The sequence below is a fragment of the Kogia breviceps genome, chromosome 4 (assembly GCF_026419965.1).
Source record: "Kogia breviceps isolate mKogBre1 chromosome 4, mKogBre1 haplotype 1, whole genome shotgun sequence".
Lineage (NCBI taxonomy): Eukaryota > Metazoa > Chordata > Mammalia > Artiodactyla > Physeteridae > Kogia > Kogia breviceps.
The window spans coordinates 28,311,444-28,331,486 of NC_081313.1; the positions used below are offsets into that span (position 1 = coordinate 28,311,444).

The 20,043-nt window shown below is 42.5% G+C and overlaps 2 protein-coding genes across 3 annotated transcripts in view; one reads left to right on the forward strand and one right to left on the reverse strand.

Moving 5' to 3' along the window:
* Nucleotides 1-14,965, forward strand: part of DNAJC21 (DnaJ heat shock protein family (Hsp40) member C21) — a 58,331-nt gene extending 43,366 nt beyond the window's left edge. Inside the window, exon 13 of the mRNA XM_067030864.1 lies at nucleotides 14,468-14,965. The gene's annotated coding sequence lies outside the window, so the exon portion shown is untranslated. The remainder of the gene's footprint in view (nucleotides 1-14,467) is intronic.
* Nucleotides 10,901-20,043, reverse strand: part of AGXT2 (alanine--glyoxylate aminotransferase 2) — a 46,775-nt gene continuing 37,632 nt past the window's right edge. For both annotated transcript variants that reach the window (XM_059061364.2, XM_059061365.2), the window contains exons 12-14: nucleotides 19,358-19,507; nucleotides 14,718-14,816; nucleotides 10,901-11,146 (exon numbers count right to left, since the gene is read on the reverse strand). In XM_059061364.2, the coding sequence (XP_058917347.1) occupies nucleotides 11,039-11,146; nucleotides 14,718-14,816; nucleotides 19,358-19,507 (357 nt within the window). In that variant the 3' untranslated portion in view covers nucleotides 10,901-11,038. The remainder of the gene's footprint in view (nucleotides 11,147-14,717; nucleotides 14,817-19,357; nucleotides 19,508-20,043) is intronic.

Below are 20,043 nucleotides of genomic sequence, written 5' to 3' on the forward strand. Positions count from 1 at the left end.
TATGTATTTCTAAATATATATAATTTATATTTCTGAGTACACACATATGTGCATGTCAGATGACTAAATTGTTTTTTTTTTTTTTTTTTTTCTTTTGTGATACGCGGGCCTCTCACTGTTGTGGCCTCTCCCATTGCGGAGCACAGGCTCCGGACGCGCAGGTTCAGCGGCCATGGCTCACGGGCCCAGCCGCTCCGCGGCATGTGGGATCTTCCCAGACCGGGGCACGAACCCGTGTCCCCTGCATCGGCAGGCGGACTCTCAACCACTGCGCCACCAGGGAAGCCCGACTAAATTGTTTTTAAACATCTTTATTGGAGTATAATTGCTTTGCAATGGTGTGTTAGTTTCTGCTGTATAACAAACTGCCTCAGCTATACATATACATACATCCCCAAATCTCATCCCTCTTGCATCTCCCTCCCACCCTCCCTATCCCACCCCTCTAGGTGGACACAAAGCACTGAGCCAACCTCCCTGTACTATGGGGCTGCTTCCCACTAGCTATCTATTTTACATCTGGTAGTGTATATATGTCCATGTCACTCTCTCACTTCGTCCCAGGTTATCCTTCCCCCTTCCCGTGTCCTCAAATACATTCTCTATGTCTGCGTCTTTATTCCTCTCCTGCCCCTATGTTCTTCAGATCCTTTTTTTTTTTTTTTAGATTCCTTATATCTGTTAGCATATGGTATTTGTTTTTCTCTTTCTCGCTTACTTCATGCTGACAGTCTCTAGGTCCATCCACCTTGCTACAAATAACTCAGTTTCATTTCCTTTTATGGCTGAGTAATATTCCATTGTATATATGTGGCACATCTTCTTTATCCATTCATATGTCAGTGGACACTTAGGTTGCTTCCATGTTCTGACTATTGTAAATAGACCTGCAGTGAGCATTGTGGTACATGACTCCTTTTGAATTATGGTTTTCTCAGGGTATATGCCCAGTAGTGGGATTGCTGTGTCGTATGGTAGTTCTATTTTTAGGTTTTTAAGGAACCTTTATACTGTTCTCCATAGTGGCTGTATCAATGTACATTCCCACCAACCTTGTAGGAGGGTTCCCTTTTCTCCACACCCTCTCCAGCATTTATTGTTTGTAGACTTTTTGATAATGGCCATTCTGGCTGGTGTGAGGTGATACCACACTGTAGTTTTGATTTGCATTTATCTAATGATTAGTGATGTTGAGCATCCTTTCATGTGTTTGCTGGGAATCTGTACATCTTCTTTGGAGAAATGTCTGTTTAGGTCTTCTGCCCATTTTTGGATTGGGTCGTTTGTTTTTTTTTACTATTGAGCTGCATGAGCTGTTTATATATTTTGGTGATTAATCCTTTGTCCATTGACTCATTTGCAAATACTTTCTCTCATTCTGAGGGTTGTCTTTTCGTCTTGTTTATGGTTTCCTTTGCTGTGCAAAAGCTTTCAAGCTTCATTAGATCCCATTTGCTTATTTTTGTTTTCATTTCCATTACTCTAGGAGGTGGATCAAAAAAGATCTTGCTGTGATTTATGTCAAAGAGTGTTCTTCCTATGTTTTCCTCTACGAGTTTTATGGTGTCTGGTCTTACATTTAGGTCTCTAATCCATTTTGAGTTTATTTTTGTGTATGATGTTAGCGAGTGTTCTAATTTCATTCTTTTACATGTAGCTGTCCAGTTTTCCCAGCACCACTTATTGAAGACACTGTCTTTTCTCCACTGTATATCCTTGCCTCCTTTGTCATAGATTAGTTGACCATAGGTGAGTGTGTTTATCTCTGGGCTTTCTACCCTGTTCCATTGCTCTCTGTTTCTGTTTTTGTGCCAGTACCATACTGTCATGATTACTGTACCTTTGTAGTATAGTCTGAAGTCAGGGAGCCTGATTCCTCCAGCTCCGTTTTTCTTTCTCAAGATTGCTTTGGCAATTCGGGGTCTTTTGTGTTTCCATACAAATTGTGAATTTTTTTGTTCTAGTTTTGTGAGAAATGCCATTTGTAGTTTGACAGGGATTGCACTGAATCTGTAGATTGCTTTGGGTAGTATAGACAGTTTCACAATGTTGATTCTTCCAATCCAAGAACATGGTATATCTCCCTATCTGTTTATATCATCTTTAATTTCTTTCATCAGTGTCTTATAGTTTTCTGCATACAGGTCTTCTGTCTCTCTAGGTAGGTTTATTCCTAGGTATTTTATTCATTTTTTGCAATGGTAAATGGGAGTGTTTCCTTAATTTCTCTTTCCGATTTTTCATCATTAGTGTATAGGAATGCAAGAGATTTCTGTGGAATAATTTTATATCCTGCTGCCTTACCAAATTCATTGATTAGCTCTAATAGTTTTCTGGTAGCACCTTTGGGATTATGTATGTATAGTATCATGTCATCTGCAAACAGTGACAGTTTTACTTCTTCTCTTCCAATTTGGATTCCGTTTATTTCTTTTTCTTCTCTGATTGCCGTGGCTAGGACTTCCAAAACTATGTTGAATAATAGTGGTGAGAGTGGGCAACCTTGTCTTGTTCCTGATCTTAGAAGAAATGGTTTCAGTTTTGCACCATTGAGAATGATGTTTGCTGTGTGTTTGTCATATATGGCCTTTATTATGTTGAGGTAAGTTCCCTCTATGCCTACTTTCTGGAGGGTTTTTATCATAATGGGTATTGATTTTGTTGAAGGATTTTTCTGCATCTACTGAGATGATCTTATGGTTTTTCCCCTTCAGTTTGTTAATATGGTGTATCACATTGATTGATTTGAGTATATTGAAGAATCCTTGCATTCCTGGAATAAACCCCACTTGATCATGGTGTATGATCAATTTAAGGTGCTGTTGGATTCTGTTTGCTAGTATTTTGTTAAGGATTTTTGCATCTATGTTCATCAGTGATATTGGCCTGTAGTTTTCTTTTTTTGTGACATCTTTGTCTGGTTTTGGTATCAGGGTGATGGTGGCCTCATAGAATGAGTTTAGGAAGGTTCCTCCCTCTGCTATATTTTGGAAGATTTTGAGAAGGATAGGTGTTAGCTCTTTTCTAAATGTTTATTAGAATTCACCTGTGAATCCATCTGGTCCTGGGCTTTTGTTTGTTGGAAAGTTTTTAATCACAGTTTCAACTTCAGGGCTTGTGATTGGTCTGTTTATATTTTCTATTTCTTCCTGGTTCAGTCTCAGAAGGTTGTGCTTTCTAAGAATGTGTCCATTTCTTCCAGGTTGTCCATTTTATTGGCATATAGTTGCTTGTTGTAATCTCTTATGGTCATTTGTATTTCTGCAGTGTCAGTTGTTACTTTTCCTTTTTCATTTCTAATTCTAATGATTTGAGTCTTCTCCCTTTTGTTCTTGATGAGTCTGGCTAATGGTTTATCAATTTTATTTATCTTCTCAAAGAACCAACTTTTAGTTTTATTGATCTTTGCTATTGTGTCCTTCATTTCTTTTTCATTTATTTCTGATCTGATCTTTATGATTTCTTTCCTTCTGGTAACTTTGGGGTTTTTCTGTTTTTCTTTCTCTAATTGCTTTAGGTGTAAGATTAGGTTGTTTATCTGAGATGTTTCTTCTTTCTTGAGGTAGGACTGTATTGTTATAAATTTCCCTCTTAGAACTGCTTTTGCTGCATCCCATAGGTTTTGGGTCATCATGTTTTCATTGCCATTTGTTTCTAGGTATTTTTTGATTTCCTGTTCGATTTCTTCAGTGATCTCTTGGTTATTTAGTAGTGTATTGTTTAGCCTCCATGTGTTTGTATTTTTTACAGATTTTTTCCTGTAATTGATATCTAGTCTCATACATTGTGGTCAGAAAAGATACTTAATACAATTTCAATTTTCTTAAATTTACTGAGGCTTCATTTGTGACCCAAGGTATGATCTATCCTGGGAATGCTCTATGAGCACTTGAGAAGTAAGTGTAATCTACTGTTTTTGGATGGAATATCCTATAAATATCAATTAAGTCCATCTTGTTTAAAATATCATTTAAAGTTTGTGTTTCCTTATTTATTTTCATTTTGGATGATGTGTCCATTGGTGACAGTCGGGTGTTAAAGTCCCCTACTATGATTGTGTTACTGTCGATTTCCCCTGTTATGGCTGTTAGCATTTGCCTTATGTATTAAGGTGCTCGTATATTAGGTGCATAAATATTTACAATTGTTATATCTTCTTCTTGGATTGATCCCTTGATCATTATGTAGTGTCCTTCTTTGTCTCTTGTAATAATCTTTATTTTTAAGTCTATTTTGTCTGATCTGAGAATTGCTACTCCAGCTTTCTTTTGATTTCCATTTGCATGGAATATCTTTTTCCCTCCCCTCACTTTCAGACTGTATGTGTCCCTAGGTCTGAAGTGGGTCTCTTGTAGACAGCATATGTATGGATCTTGTTTTTGTATCCATTTAGCCAGTCTACGTCTTTTGGTTGGAGCGTTTAATCCATTTACATTTATGGTAGTTATTGGTATGTATGTTCCTATTACCATTTTCTTAATTGTTTTGGGTTTGTAATTGTAAGTCTTTTCCTTCTCTTGTGTTTCCTGCCTAGAGAAGTTCCTTTAGCATTTGTTGTAGAGCTGGTTTGGTGGTGCTGGATTCTCTTAGCTTTTGCTTATCTGTAAAGGTTTTAATTTCTCCGTTGAAACTGAATGAGATCCTTGCTGGGTAGAGTAATCTTGGTTGTAGGTTTTTCCCTTTCATCACTTTAAATAGGTCTTGCCACTCCCTTCTGGCTTGCAGAGTTTCTGCTGAAAGATCAGCTGTTAACCTTATGGGGATTCCCTTGTATGTTATTTGTTGCTTTTCCCTTGCTGCTTTTAATATTTTTTTCTTTGTATTTAACTTTTGATAGTTTGATTACTATGTGTCTTGGCATGTTTCTCCTTGGATTTATCCTGTATGGGACTCTCTGTGCTCCCTGGACTTGATTATTTCCTTATGCATAATAGGAAGGTTTTCATGTATAATCTCTTCAAATATTTTCTCAGTCCATTCCTTTTTCTCTTTCTTCTGGGACCCCTATAATTTGAATGTTGGTGTGTTTAATGTTGTCCCAGAGGTCTCTGAGATTGTCCTGAATTATTTTCATTCTTTTTTCTTTATTCTGCTCTACAGTAATTATTTCCACTATTTTATCTTCCAGGTCACTTATCCGTTCTTCTGCCTCAGTTATTTTGCTATTGATTCCTTCTAGAGAATTTTAAATTTCACTTATAGTGTTGTTCATCATTGTTTATTTACTCTTTAGTTCTTCCAGGTCCTCGTTAAACATTTCTTGTATTTTCTCCATTCTGTTTCCAAGATTTTGGATCATCTTTACTATCATTACTCTGAATTCTTTTTCAGGTAGACTGCCTATTTCCTCTCCATTTGTTTGGTCTGGTGGGTTTTTACCTTGCTCCTTCATCTGCTGTGTATTTCTCTATCTTCTCATTTTGCTTAACTTACTGTGTTTGAGGTCTCCGTTTCACAGACTGCAGGTTCATAGTTCCCGTTGTTTTTGGTCTCTGCTCCCAGTGGGTAACATTGGTTCAGTAGGTTGTGTCGGCTTCCTGGTGGAGGGGACTGGTGCCTGTGTTCTCGTGGGTGAGGCTGGATCTTGTCTTTCTGGTGGGCAGGACCATGTCTGGTGGTGTGTGTTGGGGTATCTGTGAACTTATTATGATTTTAAGCAGCCTCTCTGCAAATGAGTGGGGTTTTGTTCCTATCTTTGTAGTTGTTTGGCATGGGCTGTCCAGAACTGTAGCTTGCTGGTTGTTGAGTGGAGCCGGATCTTAGCGTTGTGATGGAGATCTCCGGGAGAGCTTTCGCCGTTTGATATTACATGGGGCTGGGAGGTGTTTGGTGGACCAATGTCCTGAACTCAGCTCTCCCACCTCAGAGGCTCAGACCTGACACGTGGCCAGAGCACTAAGACTCTGTCAGCCACCCAGCTGCAAACACAGAGTCATTTCCAATCTCATCTCCCAGACGGCTAACTGTTTATTTCAGATGGGTAATTGCTTCCTTAAGCTGTTGGTGGCACTGTAGCACCTATGGATAAAATGCATATGAGGATGGAGAAGACAAGTTCACCTTGCCAGGAGTTTAGAGTTTGGTTAGGAGGTAAGGTGTATCCATAGGAATCAACATTATCCCAAGATGGTGAGAGCCACGTGCAACTAAGGAAGTTCTGTATCAAAAGGAAAGTGACACTAAGGAAAGAGTTAATATTAATTGAGCAGCTGTCAGTGTATTTGCTTATTTATATCCTCCCATGGGATGCATGGGATTATATTATCCTCTTTTTTGGACTGAAGGAAGCTTCAGCTCAGAGAGTTTAATTTGCCCAAAACAAATCAGGTGGAGAGCTTGTGCGGGCTCCCTCTGTTGCATGTTGTGTTTTCATTAGTTGCTGTCTGCAATGACCGCCCCCCCCAACCAGTTCTTGATTAAATTGTGGTTTTGACGTCTCTCTATGTTCTCCGTCCTGGATTACCAGCACAATGCCTCTGGTTCTGCCAACACTCCTTACGTCTGTCACCAGTCAGACCAGGCTGACCTCCCTTTATCTGAACTAAACCTAAAGGTATTGACATAATTGAGCCTTTGGTTCTGTGTCTTCACTCTTGGCTAAGTTAGGTGGCCCTTTTGTTTTTGTTGAGATACTTTGTGGTGTTTTGTTCTAGTATTCCTGTTTTTAATGGGCAAAACTGCACCATTTTTACTGTTTGTGCCTCAGCTGGAAATGAGGCTTCAGCTTTAATTAACCAAAGCAATCTGCTGCTGCACTGACCAGAGTCTTCAAACCTACCATTGAAACTTGACTGTGATGCTCTGGAATTAAGCGATGATGAAGTGGCCAATGTTGATGAGATTTAAGTGAGATTTAAAGGTGGAAGAAGGATCAAGTCCTCCCATAGTTTAGAGATAGCTTTTGAGGTTACTTTGAATTACAGGAAAGTTAAAAACTACACTGATGTAAAAGGTGGAGCTTTGAAACACAAATAAGAGCATAGTTTATTACTGTTTTACCAATTTATCAGTGTTATTTTACATCTCTTTGTAGTTATTATTATTAATGATATAATCAAAGTTTGATGTGTTTTTTTTAAAAACTACTCCCTCCTGAGCGGATTGTCATTTCAAGGGTTTTTAAACAGTTGCCAACATTTTAATATTATATTCTCATCACATGATTAACTGTCAATATATTCCTTGTGTGGAAAAAGTTTACATGAGCTGAGTGTTCATTATCTTCACTTCAGGCAGTTTCAACAAGAAAGGAAATAAAAAAGAGCTTGGCAAGCATGTGGGCTTCTTGTCTTATGTAAGCTGGCTTACATCCCACCTCCTGTGGGTAGAGCAGAAAATGGAAGGGCAAGAAATGGTGGTGCTAAACTCCTACCCATGGTTCCAGATGGAAAGAAGTAGGAATCCGTCATGTTTATAAACTAGTGAAAGAAATGAATACATGCTCCAAGGCCACAGTGTTTGCCCTTTCTGATCCATACCTCTGATGGCTTACACACTTTAAATCCCCAAATGCTCTTCAAGAAAGAGGAGCAGTTTATCCTGGTCAAAACACTTGGATAGAGTTATACAATCTTCATAGTCATAGAAATGAGACCTAGGACCTGGCTACATTTCAGAATTCCATTGCTGGCTTTTACTCTACAAAGATTCCAGGAGGTGGGAGACTAACAGGGTGTACTCCTAGATGTACACAAGATCCTGTAGGACTCAGGAAGCCACAAGGAATATGTTCTATGAATTTATCTGAACAATTTAATCCCTCAGCCTCCTTCTTCTGGGAGAGGGTGTCCTGGCAGGGATCTTGGCCTAAGCATGAAACCTTTTTTTGTTTTTATTTTGTTTTAAATTTGTATTTTGTTGTTTTCCCTTCATATTTTATTAAATTCCTAAACGGTTATCATAAACATTATTTTCAATGTTTCCCCCGTTTTCTTTTTTTAAATTTATTTATTTGGTTGCACCGAGTCTTAGTTGCAGCAGGCATACTCCTTAGTTGTGGCACATGTGCTCCTTAGTTGTGGCCAGCAGGATCCTTAGTTGTGGTATGTGAACTCTTAGTTGCAGCATTCATGTGGGATCTAGTTCCCTGACCAGGGATCAAACCTGGGCCCCCTGCACTGGGAGTGTGGAGTCTTAGGCAATGAGCCACCAGGGAAATCCCTCCCCCTTTTTCTTTATCTTGAAAGGAAAGAAATACTGAAAATGGGAAGGCCTTGAAGAATAACAAAGTAGTGTTGGCTTTCTTGTCCAATCTCCCTGATCCCATAATTTTCACTCACAAAGAAGAGCAGAAGAACGTACCAGGTAGAGTGAATTACAGGAGCTAAGAACCAATATACATGACATGAAAGGAACAAAGGGAGTAAAGCATGAAAACTTGGTCTGGGGACAAGTTGTGAAGGCTCATGAATGCCATAATAGTTGGAATTTAGACTTTGTTCCATGAGTAATAGGGAGCCCTCAAAGCCTTCAAAAGATGAGAGATGTGATCATACTTATCCTTTAATTAACTGACTTTGGAATCAGTGTAGAGAATGGATTGGGAAGGCGTCCAGAATACCAGTTAGGAGGTGGTTGAAATAGTTCAGGAAAGAAGATGACAGCACAAATTAAGGCAGTTTTGGTATAAATGAGCCATATTGGAAAAATTATGTTGGAGAAAGTATTTATGAGACTTAGTCATATGAAAGGCAAAAAGATAACTTGGAGAAAAATAATGACCTAAATGATGAGCCTGAGACAAAAGGCTCATTAATCAAGAAGGAATTCATTGTAGGAGAGAAATGTAGTGTGTTTTGTGTTAGAAATGTTGAATTTGAAGTGTCCTTGTGACATCCAAATGAAGGTGTCCAGACAGAACCTTGGAGTTGGGGTTCAGCAAAAAGGTTGAGACTGAAGATGAGTATTTGCAAGTCATCAGTATAGTCAAGACAGGAGAAATCTCCGAAGAGGATGAGGTTGCCCATAGGGAGAGAGTCTAGCATGAAGGAAGAGATGGCCCAGAACAGAACCCTGTCGTGGAGGAGTTGCCAGGGGAGACTAAGAAGGTGCCATCTGAGATAAGAGGACCACATTGCAGAAGCCGAGGGAATCAACTCAAGAAGGAGCAGTTGTTTAGAAAGAACATTCAAAGGAAACGTTGAGTGTTGGCTATAAGGAAGCCACTGGTGGCCTTTTGAGAAGGCAGTTGTCAAGGAACGAGAGGCCAGAATGGGGTCTTAGTTGTTGAGGCATGAACGGGAAGCGAGGAAGCATACAGGAGCACAAAGGCTGCTCTTGGGAGACTCTGTAGTGAAGGAAAGAGGGGAAATGTGGCTTGAAAGGAAGAAATTGCTATTTGCATAGTTCTCTAGTTTGCAAACACTTTTCCATCTGTTAGGCTACTTGATTCCCAGGACAACTCAGGAGGTAGGAAGGGCAAGTACGGATCTGCCTGGGAACAAAATGAGGTTAAAAAGAGATTAAAAGTCTTGCCTAAGGTCATCTGTAGCAAATAAATGGGAGAACTGAGTTTAGAATTCAGGTTATTTGGCTCGTAATACAATCATCTTTCCACTGCGCCCAAACAGAGCATTTCTATGGTGTTTGCTCTCTTTGGATTGGATACTAGAAGGCATTAAGCTCCTTCTTATAGGGGTTTTGATCTTAGCTGGGGGGCAATGGGGGGCCACCGGAAGGTTTTGTGCAAGAGAAGGACATGTTTAAGTCAATGCCCGAGGGAGACAAATCTGGCAGTGAGGTGTAGGTTATCTTAGTGGAACACACACCTCAGGTGTAAACCATTAGGATGTGGCTTCAAACTGGGACACAGCTTAAATAAACATCAAATTACATGCTGAGAAAGTTACTTCCCATTCAGTTCTGTGGATCTTCTTCTGTTTGTGTTAAGGAGAGGGACTCAGCTTGCCAGTATCTTTTTACACCCCTCAAACACTCTGTAAGCTCTTTTTTTCCCCCTCTAAACTCCCTTTTGAACAAAGAGAGAACAAGCCTCAGGCTGAGAACATCTTCAAGAAACTGTATTTTGCCAGACCTGAATTACATCTCTTTGTGTTCACTCTATTTTATGAGCACTTTCCAGCTGTGACAAGTAGTACTGATTTCTCATCTATTATAATGATAGAAGCGTTACTATCAAATACATCTAAGTAAAAAAAAGTCAGATTAAGGAAAAATATTAAGTCAATTTAAAGACAAATAGTGCATACATATGGGAAAGAAGCACTAGGAATGTGCATTCTAATGACTATAAAGTTTGGGAACTTCTGGTCTTGGAGACTATTATAATAGGAGTAACGAGAATTTAGTCCAGGGTGGGATGATGGCAGGGGAAACAAAGGAGGCTCTGACGGACATTTTAGGGGAGTTAAAGGAGAGGACAGTTATCTACGTGGGGTATTTTCTGCATCATTTCCCAGGATGCTTATGGCTGCAATAAGAGAAAACTTAAATGAAAAAGGCTTGTGCAATGCATTGAATTTATTTTCTCATAGAACAAGAAGCCCCAAGTTAAGGGTGCTCCAGGATTGGTTAAATCAGTGGCCCACTGACATCACTAAGGACTCAGCTTCGCTCCACCTTCCAAGCTCAGCAAATAAGCTTTGTCCTCAGGGCCGCAAAGTGGCTGACGGTGGCTGGAGCAGCCCTATCGTGACATCTGCTACTTCAGTGCAATACGAACACATCTCTTCCGGAGATGAAGAGCAGAGGATGAAGAAACCATTTCCTGAAGGCACCTCCACCAAAAGATTTTCCTGCAGGACTCATGTCACATATCAGGTGTAAACATTCACCGCAAAGGAGGATAAAATTAGCATAACTAATCTAGACTAATTAGGATTTATTCTCTGAGCTAGGGATACAGATCCTTTCCTGAGGGATGGCTTTCTCAAGGTAACAGGGGCTCCGTTTACAAATATGACTGGTAGGCAGTCAGCCATTTACAACTTATACCAGTGGTTCTGAAATTTCTCAAATTAACCCTTGAACATAAGTGGGAAGTTCTTGAGGCTTGTGGTTCTTTATTTTCAAAAAAAATTTATTTGGCTCGTCTCTCCACGTGTTGGATTAAGGCGGAACGGAATACTTCCACTGCAAAATCGACTTCTGGTTTAGTGACGCACATCGAGGGTGCGATGCGGAATGTCTGAGGAGATAAAGGAAAATAGAGCAACGGATCATCATAGAATCAACTACGACTTCAAGGAAATGCACTAGAATCCAACACGTTGTTTTCATGACATTCCTTATATTTCCCTCAAGAGTTCGTCTCCTCCCTCCCCAGTGCTGTATCCAGGCCATTCATCCTCTAGTCTCAAAAATTCTGGTACCATCCGCTCGGCCCCTTTTCCTTTTTGTCACCTGCTGACCTCCTGGTCCTTCCACCACCTCCACTGAGGTCTTAGGCCTCTATGTACCCTCCGAGGTTCGATGGCCTCTGAGGCCATCACCGAGGTTGCCTTCTGTGTCCCTGTGTGCAACCCAACAAACTAGTGTCTCAGTTTCTTGGTCGCCACAACTCCAGGAACCTTCATCTGCGCTCGTCTGCATCCACTCACACCCAAGACCAGCTCCACGGGCCTCCCCTTCACTAGGGATTCTTCAATTTCCGATTCCCACTGCATCAGCACTTCCCATGAAAACTTCAGTCTCCTCCTCGCTCCATGATCTTCAGGTCTGTCACCCCGCTCAGATCTCGTCCTCCTTTTCCTACCCAGCTTGGAGCCCAGGGTTGAGGATATGAACTCCTCTCTCACCTGCCCCCTCCCCCCACTTTCCTTGCCTTCCTACCCTTCTGCTGCTGCACACACACAGCCAAGTCCCAGGTCTGATCAAAGCTATAAGAGAACTGTTTTGCTCCAACACAGAGAGCTGAGAAGTGGTAAAGAAACTCACACCGCTGGCGGACAGACACCACGGGGGATGCAGGGTCCTACTTCTGCTGGAGTCCTAAATGTTCAGGTCTTCTCTCCTTTGCCATTCTAATTTCCATTCCTCTCAATTTCCTCACTCAATTCCTACACTCCTCACTCTGTTTCATAGACAACCTTGCTTCATTCTCCTCAGAAGCTGTCAAGCAAGACCTTTCTATAAACTTGCTTGCTCCCACATGCACTTATATCCTAGCCTGAAGGCTCAAGGAACAAACCATCTATGATTCGACTCCAAATGTTCCTCCTGTGCCTTTGGCCCTTGCTTCTCCCATCACCTTCCCTCCAGGAAACATCCCGAATGCAAGATGCATTCTCTTGCATCTTCACCTTCTCCTCAACTTCCCCTCAGCCTATAAACAAGCAGGCTTACAGCTCTCATAATCTAAATCCAAACCACAGATAAAAATGTGTTGACCCTACTGGCCTCTTCCAGCTACCATATAAATACTATCCTTCCTTTTCTCAAACTTATAAAAGTAAAAGGACTGGTTGATGCTATTGGCCATTATTTTCCATTCTGCCTTCCCTCTATTCACATCTCAACTCACCGCAGCCTGGTTTCTGTCCCATCAATCTTCTGACCCCACCCTGGCTAAAGCTGCCCGTCAGCTGCTCAGCACGGAATCCGACGGGCACGTTCCAGCCCTTATCCTTTCCGGCCTTCTCTTCTGCATTTGGCACCTCTGTCGCTCCCCCTTCCAGAACCTCCCCGCTCTCTGGCTTCCCATGACTCCACACCCTCCTAGCTCTCCTCACAGCTCTCCACCCGTTTCGTGTCTCCATCTGGGTACCTCTTATTCCACCGGCCCTTTAAAAGTTGACGTGACCCTGGTGTCTATCCTCATCTCTCCGCATTTCGCATCTAGACTCCCTTCCCAGGAGATTTCCTCCTCTCCCCACTTCTATGCTGATGACCCCCCAAATCATGATCCTCACCTCGATTCTTTCCTCTGAGCTACAGACATGTCTATAGATAGAAGGGGAGCAAGTTTAAAGCTGCACTCATCCCTTTATACCCAAGTCCTGGGCATTTCACCGTCAGATTGCTCTCGGGATGTCTCCTCTAGCCCTACGGCTGCTGTTCAAGTTCAGACAGCATCATTAGCCTCCACCCGGCCTCCCGGCCTCCAGTCTCGGCCCCTCGGGTTTACTCTCCTCCGAGGACAGATTCAGAAATCAGACCACCTGAATTTGGATCCTGGTTCTGCCATTTACTAACTGTGTGACTTGGGGCAATTTACTTAGCCTCTCTGTGCCTCTTTTTCTTCATCTGTAAAATAAGGATAAGAGCACTTATTTCATAGGCGTGTTGAGAGCATCAAATGAGTCAACATATGCAAAGCATTTAGAACAGTGTATACTATCCCTTCGTATGGTTATCGGCAAGCTGACTAGATTGTATTATCATTTTCTGTTTAAGTCTCTCTCCTCTGCCAGTTCCATGGAGGGAGGGACAGATCTTATTTCTCGTTGTAGCTCTAGTATCCAGCCAAGCAGTGGCTGCTTAGGGCTCAAGCGTGTGCCGGATAACTAAGGACTAACTAAGCCAGTAAACAATGAATTGTTTTCTGTCTTTAAAAGTAGCCCGTCTTAGGATTTTGAATCATTAACTTACTCTGTCTGATTCATATAGAAAAATATCTGGGACCAGGACTAGAAAAAACTCAGCATTTCCCAGCCAAAGCGCTCATTCTGGTTTTATTTGCTATGGTTTGGTTTGGGCTGGAAGAGCTTTCAGTCTATGTGTTCACAGGCTGAGGGGAAGTTGAAAAAAACTGCAGAAACAAGAGAACACAGACCTGTTTCCCTAAGTGGAGGGAGTGTGGAGGCTCAAGAGCACGGAGAGACATCTCATTCTCTAACCTTTAGGAAAGGAGGTGCGAAATGGCTCGGGGGACAGATGAGCTTCTTTTGGGATCTTGCCTGATAGCTTCCGTTTTCTCTGCGAAGCACCAGGCAAAGGGTGTTCGCTGAAATGAAGTGAGAGGCCGCAGTGAAGCAGGGAAACTAGGAAGAATGACGCATGTTTTTAAAACATCCTGCGAAGGATGCCGAAGGCCAAGAACAAATTAGGGGAGGAGTAGGAGGGACCCTACATCTTAAATCTCGGCCCCTGAGCGAAGCCCTGGAGAGGCTCCTCCTGCTGGCATGAGGGATGGAGGGGCAGATCCCTGCCCACGGCAGGGCCACACCAGGGTCCCGACTGTGGGGCTTGTACTTGGCTTTCCCAGGAAGGGGGCAGGGAGAGCTTGTTCTCTGCCTCTGCCAGCCTGAGAGTGAAGGGCTGACTTTGAGTTCTGCATTAGGGACCTGGCCAGGCTGCCAGCGCTGTGACGTTGCTCCTGGCCACAGCGGCCACTAAGGCTTAGCGGGCTTGCGGGTCACAGAGTCAGAGCCCAGGGCTGAGCTAAAAAAAGACTAGGATTGCGCTTTCAGAGGTTAGAACTAATTCACACGTAAGACAAACTGGGTATGCATGACTGTTATGACACTATTATGACCTGTCGTGTAAGTCCTCTGCTTTGTCTGTGCAGCTTTTTCTGCCTCCTTGGATCGTCCTCTGTGTATATTCCCCGCCGAACCGCGGTAACCAAACCATTTCACGCAGCGCCCTCTAGTGGCCCGAGGGCTTCACTGTCCCTTTCTTTTGAAAACGTCTGAGCCCTAAGCCTAGAGGATGCGGAACTGGGTCCCCTAGCATAGGGGTGAAGAAAAGGGACCAGCGCTGGAACCTCAGGGAGATGCCTACCTAACGTGATAGGTAAAGGCCAGCCTTCTTGTTACCTGAGAAAAAGTGCCACCCCGGCCAATCAGAAGCCCCATGCGTTTGCAGTCCTGGTGGATTTGATTTACTTCTTCACGGGGAAGAGGCTGGCGGCTCGTCTGTAAATGCATTTAAAAAAATATTTGCCATTTGAATGATTCAAGACATTATTTCTAAGAGGAATAAAAAGCAACTCAAGCAATCAATGCTCTTCTCGCCCTCTCAACCTCTCTCCCCCTGTAATTGAATAAAGCTATTAATTGCTGAATTGGATTTCTTTCGGGAGGGGGGTGTTATTGAAAATATTTGTTTTTATCCCAGTTCATCCCAAATGCCCAAAGACAAGATGAAGCTGAATGCTGACCGTCAGTGAATCTTGGCCCTGCAGTTGGTTACCCTGGGAACTTGGTTCTTTAATAGCCGTATTTGGAGTCTGCTTTATTTATGTGGAAATTGTCCTCAGCTCTTCGCTTTGTTTTGTCCACGTAAAAAATTCATTTCAAAGTCCAGGAAATGGCTCTGAAGTTGCACAAGGGCATAAACGGCCCAAGCCTTCTCTGGGCCGTAGTATGGCCTGGGCAACTGGGGTTGGCCTGTTTGTTCTCATCTTTCCTGCTTGTGGAATTTGCTCTTCCTCACCCAAGACTTAATCCTCCAGGGTCAGGAAAGGTAAGCGCTCTGGAGCCTAGAGGCTCTTTCAGGTCACTTGGCAATCTGAAGGTGGTCCCTTCCTGTTGGCCCAGGTATACCAGTACCCTTTTGACAACACTGGGCTGGGGACTTCTGAGTCTGTGAGCACAAATGCTCCAACTTAGTCAAGTCTGTTGTGAAGCTTTAAGATAAAGAAAATACTATTGAAACTTTCCCACTACTAGATAATGGAGGACCAGGATGGGGAAAAGACCAGCATTTCCTCACTGATCCTAAAATGTCATCCTGCTTGCCCCTGATGTTCTCATCAGGATAGACTAAAACACAACACTATAATTTAGGGCTAAACTGTGAAAGCTGGAAAGAAGTCAAATATGGTTTGGGGGGGGCTTCCCTGGTGGCGCAGTGGTTGGGAATCTGCCTGCCAATGCAGGGGACACGGGTTCGAGCCCTGGTCTGGGAAGATCCCACATGGCCGCGGAGCAACTAAGTCCGCGAGCCACAACTACTGAGCCTGCGCATCTGGATCCTGTGCTCCGCAACGAGAAAGGCCGCGACAGTGAGAGGCCCGCACACCCCGATGAAGAGTGGCCCCCGCTCTCCGCAACTGGAGAACGCCCTCGCACAAAAACGAAGAGCCAACACAGCCAAAAAAAAAAAAAAAAATGGTTTGGGGGACCAGAGGTCAGAAAGAGTTCCTCAGGGGCAGTTGCGTTGGTGGGCCTTGGTGGCTATCAAGGGTCTGGAGAGGTGGACTTTGTTTGGCTTTAGCCTGGTATGGACCAGCACCCTCCTTGCTCCTTTGGCCATTTTATTACCCCCTGGGCTCAACTGCTATGACTAATTGAACATCTTGTAGGCATTCTGAAGACAAAAGCACGGTCGGAAAAGCTAATGAGGCAAAGCCACAGGACAGACTGCCCGGGCCTAAGTCCCAATCGCTCCATAATCAAATGGGCATGTTAGTAACTAACCTCTTCTCAGGGAGATAATGTAGCTTCGTGTTTATTTATTTATTTATTTTTTGCCTTTTTTGAGGGATACGTCTTCATTTAAACAATTAATAAAAGTAATGCAGGGTTATTGGGAAGAACTCCTGAAAGCGATATGGAAATGCACTAAGTAAAAATGAAACGTTTCCCCTTCTCCAATCCTACTCCTAGGGATACCGCCTATTGGTAATTTAGTGGGAACTAGACACTTTTTCTATGCATATACATACATTTATTTAAATGCATATTTTAAAAAATGTCATACTTTATAATGTTCTGCAATTTGCTTTGAACAATTTACAATGTATCCCGAACATTTTTCCATGTCAGTGTATTTGGACCTAGTCTTTTTAAAAAAATTTTATTTAGTTATTTTATTTCTTTTTGGCTGTGTCGGGTCTTAGTTGCAGCACTCAGGATCTTTTGTTAAGTCTCCCGGGCTCTTCGTTGTGGTGCACGACTTCTCTCTAGTTGTGGCTTGGGAGTTTTCTCTCTGTAGTTGTGGCACGTGGGCTCCAGAGTGCGTGCGCTCTGTAGTTTGTGACACGCAGGCTCTCTAGTTGAGATGTGCGAGCTCAGTAGTTGTGGCACATGGGCTTAGCTGCCCTGCAGCATGTGGGATCTTAGTTCCCTGACCAGGGATCGAACCAGAGTTCTCCGCATTGTAAGGCGGATTCTTTACCACTGGACCACCAGGGAAGTCCCTGGACTTAGTCTTCTTAAAGATTACCTAGTATTTTGTTGTTTGTTGGTAGAGCAATTTATTTAATCTCTTATTTTTGGACATTTATGTTATTTTCAATTTTTGTTTATGATCATAAGCAATGCTGCAAACATCTCCACTCATTTATATCTTTAACACACTTCTGTGAATATTTCTTTAGGACAAATCACTCTAAGTGGAATGGCTAGGTCAAAATGTATACATTTAAAATTTTGATAGATACACACAAATTTCTGTCCAAAGGGCTGTATCCAATTCACATCCTTACTAACTGCTCATGGGAGTTTTGATTCTGGGTTACACTGTATAGCATTAAAGCCAAGTTCCGAGCTGTTTTAATTACACAAATGTGGTCTGAAGTGTTGCAGGGGCCGGAAATCAATCAGCAAACATGGATAAAGCACTCACCGTTTGTGTATTTCCTGGCCTCAAAACTGTACAGTTTATTTAGGAAAAGAAGGTATTTATAACGTGAAAACCGAGTCAACAAAGACATGATTTGAAAGAGTCTTTCAGAGGAGCTCTTTAGACATTGAGCGTGAGAGAGATTCTCTGAAGGCTGCAGCTGCCTCTACGGGAGAAGCAAAGGCAAGCTTCAGGAGGAGATGTGGTGAAGAGCTGGATCTTGAAAAGGCCTTGGATTCCCATAGCTAGAGACAGAGAGGAGAGTACTGTATTCCATGCTTAGGGAAAAGTTTGAGCGATACTTGGATGTAGGAAAGTGAATGGTATTGAGGGGACAATGAATAGAATTAAGGAATGGAGAGGCTCTTTCAGAGGCCATGCTTAAAACTACTGGAGGGCGGATGGAAGGGAAAAAGAGCTCATTCTATACATACTATTTTATAGCCTGCTTATTTTTTCCCATAATACAGTTTGCACATCTTTCCATGTCACATATATTTCTATGCCATGTAGTATGGATGTACCATCCTTTAGCTTGTTCTGTATCAATGGGATTCTGACATTTTACCATGACAACCCAAGTTCTAATGAGCATTTCTGTTCACACATCTTGGAGTACACAGAAGTTGGTTTTGGATTAGTGGGAAAGGGACGAAGGCCTCCTCTTTCCCTGGGCTTTCTTTGGTGGAGTCTGGGCTTTGAGGCATCTAGGTATCCTCTAGGGGACTGGAATAGACTCTTCTGAGCATTAAAACATCCCTTGATGGAGCCCCAAGCTGAAGGTAAGTATGTTACGGCCTGTGAGCCAGAGGGCCTAGTCTCATGTTACTCTTATTTTCCTGCTGTCTTCCCTTAGCTTTCAAATCTGGTTCAAACGTTCCAGCTTTTCACTGGCTCTGCTGTGTGGTACTAATGGGAGAGTGTTATATCCATGGTCTAGTATGAATATTGAGAGAACTGAACACAGTCCTTCTAAACTAGGGTGGTGTGATGAGAGCAAACAGCAAGAAGTCACCCACAGATAAAAATTAGGGTGAAGGGGCTGGTCTGACTATTCCTTCCTGTGCCAAGATTCCCCTGCTGTCACTCCTCTCAGAGGATCTAGATCTTGCGTTTATGGAGGATTGGGACAATTTCCTACTGACGTGGGCCCTAGGGGCAGCAGTAACAACAGAAGGAAAGATTTGAGAAACACGACAAAGAAAGAATCAATAAAACTTGACGTTAGAAATAAGGAGAGGGAAGGAGTCACAGATTATCTTGTGGTTTTGAGGCTAGGGAATTGGGAGAACAGTGGAGGGTGAAAAACAGACACAGTGACCTTGGGAAGAATCACTGGCTTAAGGGAAATGCTAAGTTCAATTGTCATATTGAGTTTGAGGTCACCTTGCGGTAGGTCATCAGAAAGTCACATTCCGCCTTTGTTACTTGGGAGATTGAAGTCCATTCACAAACAAACAAACAAACAAATACAAAACCCTATAAATCTTTAACATTCTCACCCCAAACCAACACCACAACCTTCTCATGGCCCTTCCGCCTTACTTCCGCTAGCTCTCTGGCCCCCTGCCCCTCCCTCAATAATATCCTCCCTTCCTTATATTTCTAATTCAAAATATTCAGTCATTACCATTGCTCTTTGCCTAGTCTGGCAAGAATAACATCAGCTCCCTTTTGCAAATGCTCTTCTGCACTCTAGGACTCTCGATGACCAGCTAGCCTGTCTTTCATACTCAACACTCCTGACTCATCTCTAATGAGCTTTGCTGAGTCTTGCTGTCCTTGCGTGCTCTCTTCCTGAGAATGAATGAGCTTGTAGCTGAGGCTTCCTACTTTAATTCTTGCTGCCCCCGCGAAGCTGCAGAGAGAACAGCAGATCACAACCTACCTTATCCTTCACCATCTCTATTCCTATCATGAGACCTTTGCCTCGGACATCTCCTACGATTTCAAATTCATCCCTCAGCTTAGCAAACTTCAGTAACATATAGGTGCCAACTTCCTGGCTGTTTTCTTGTAGATTTTCTTCTTTAATCACCTGTTGAGAGAAAGTCCCAAATGACCTTGCATTAAAAAAGTTTTAAAACAGACTGAGAAACATGGAGAAATAAATGTATGTGACCCTCTTTACAAAAACTTGACCAGACAAATGGTACCCAAAGTCTAGTATGGCCATACCTTGTCCTACAAAAAGATCTGTAGGGAGAAAAACAATTCTTTGTAGAGGGGATGCTTCCCCCTTCCCTCCTCATCTTCACGGGTGGGTAAAAATTTAGGAAAAAATAAAAGAGACGTCTCAGTGTTGAGGTCTTTGTGGGCTCAGAGCCAGGGCACCTGAGATATATATTCAATAAAAGGATTTTCACCTACTTCCACCCATAGCAGAGACCAGTGTTTCCTGACCAAACACAAGCAGTATACTACATTTATAACCAGCTGATAATAACTGCATGACTCCAGGCAGAACCTGATGTTTTAAAGACCTACTTGTTCACCTAAATCCTCTCTATCTGCTAAATTGGTTGAGGTGACACAGCACTTAAAAAATGTAAGCTGGCAATGTCTACAGAATGA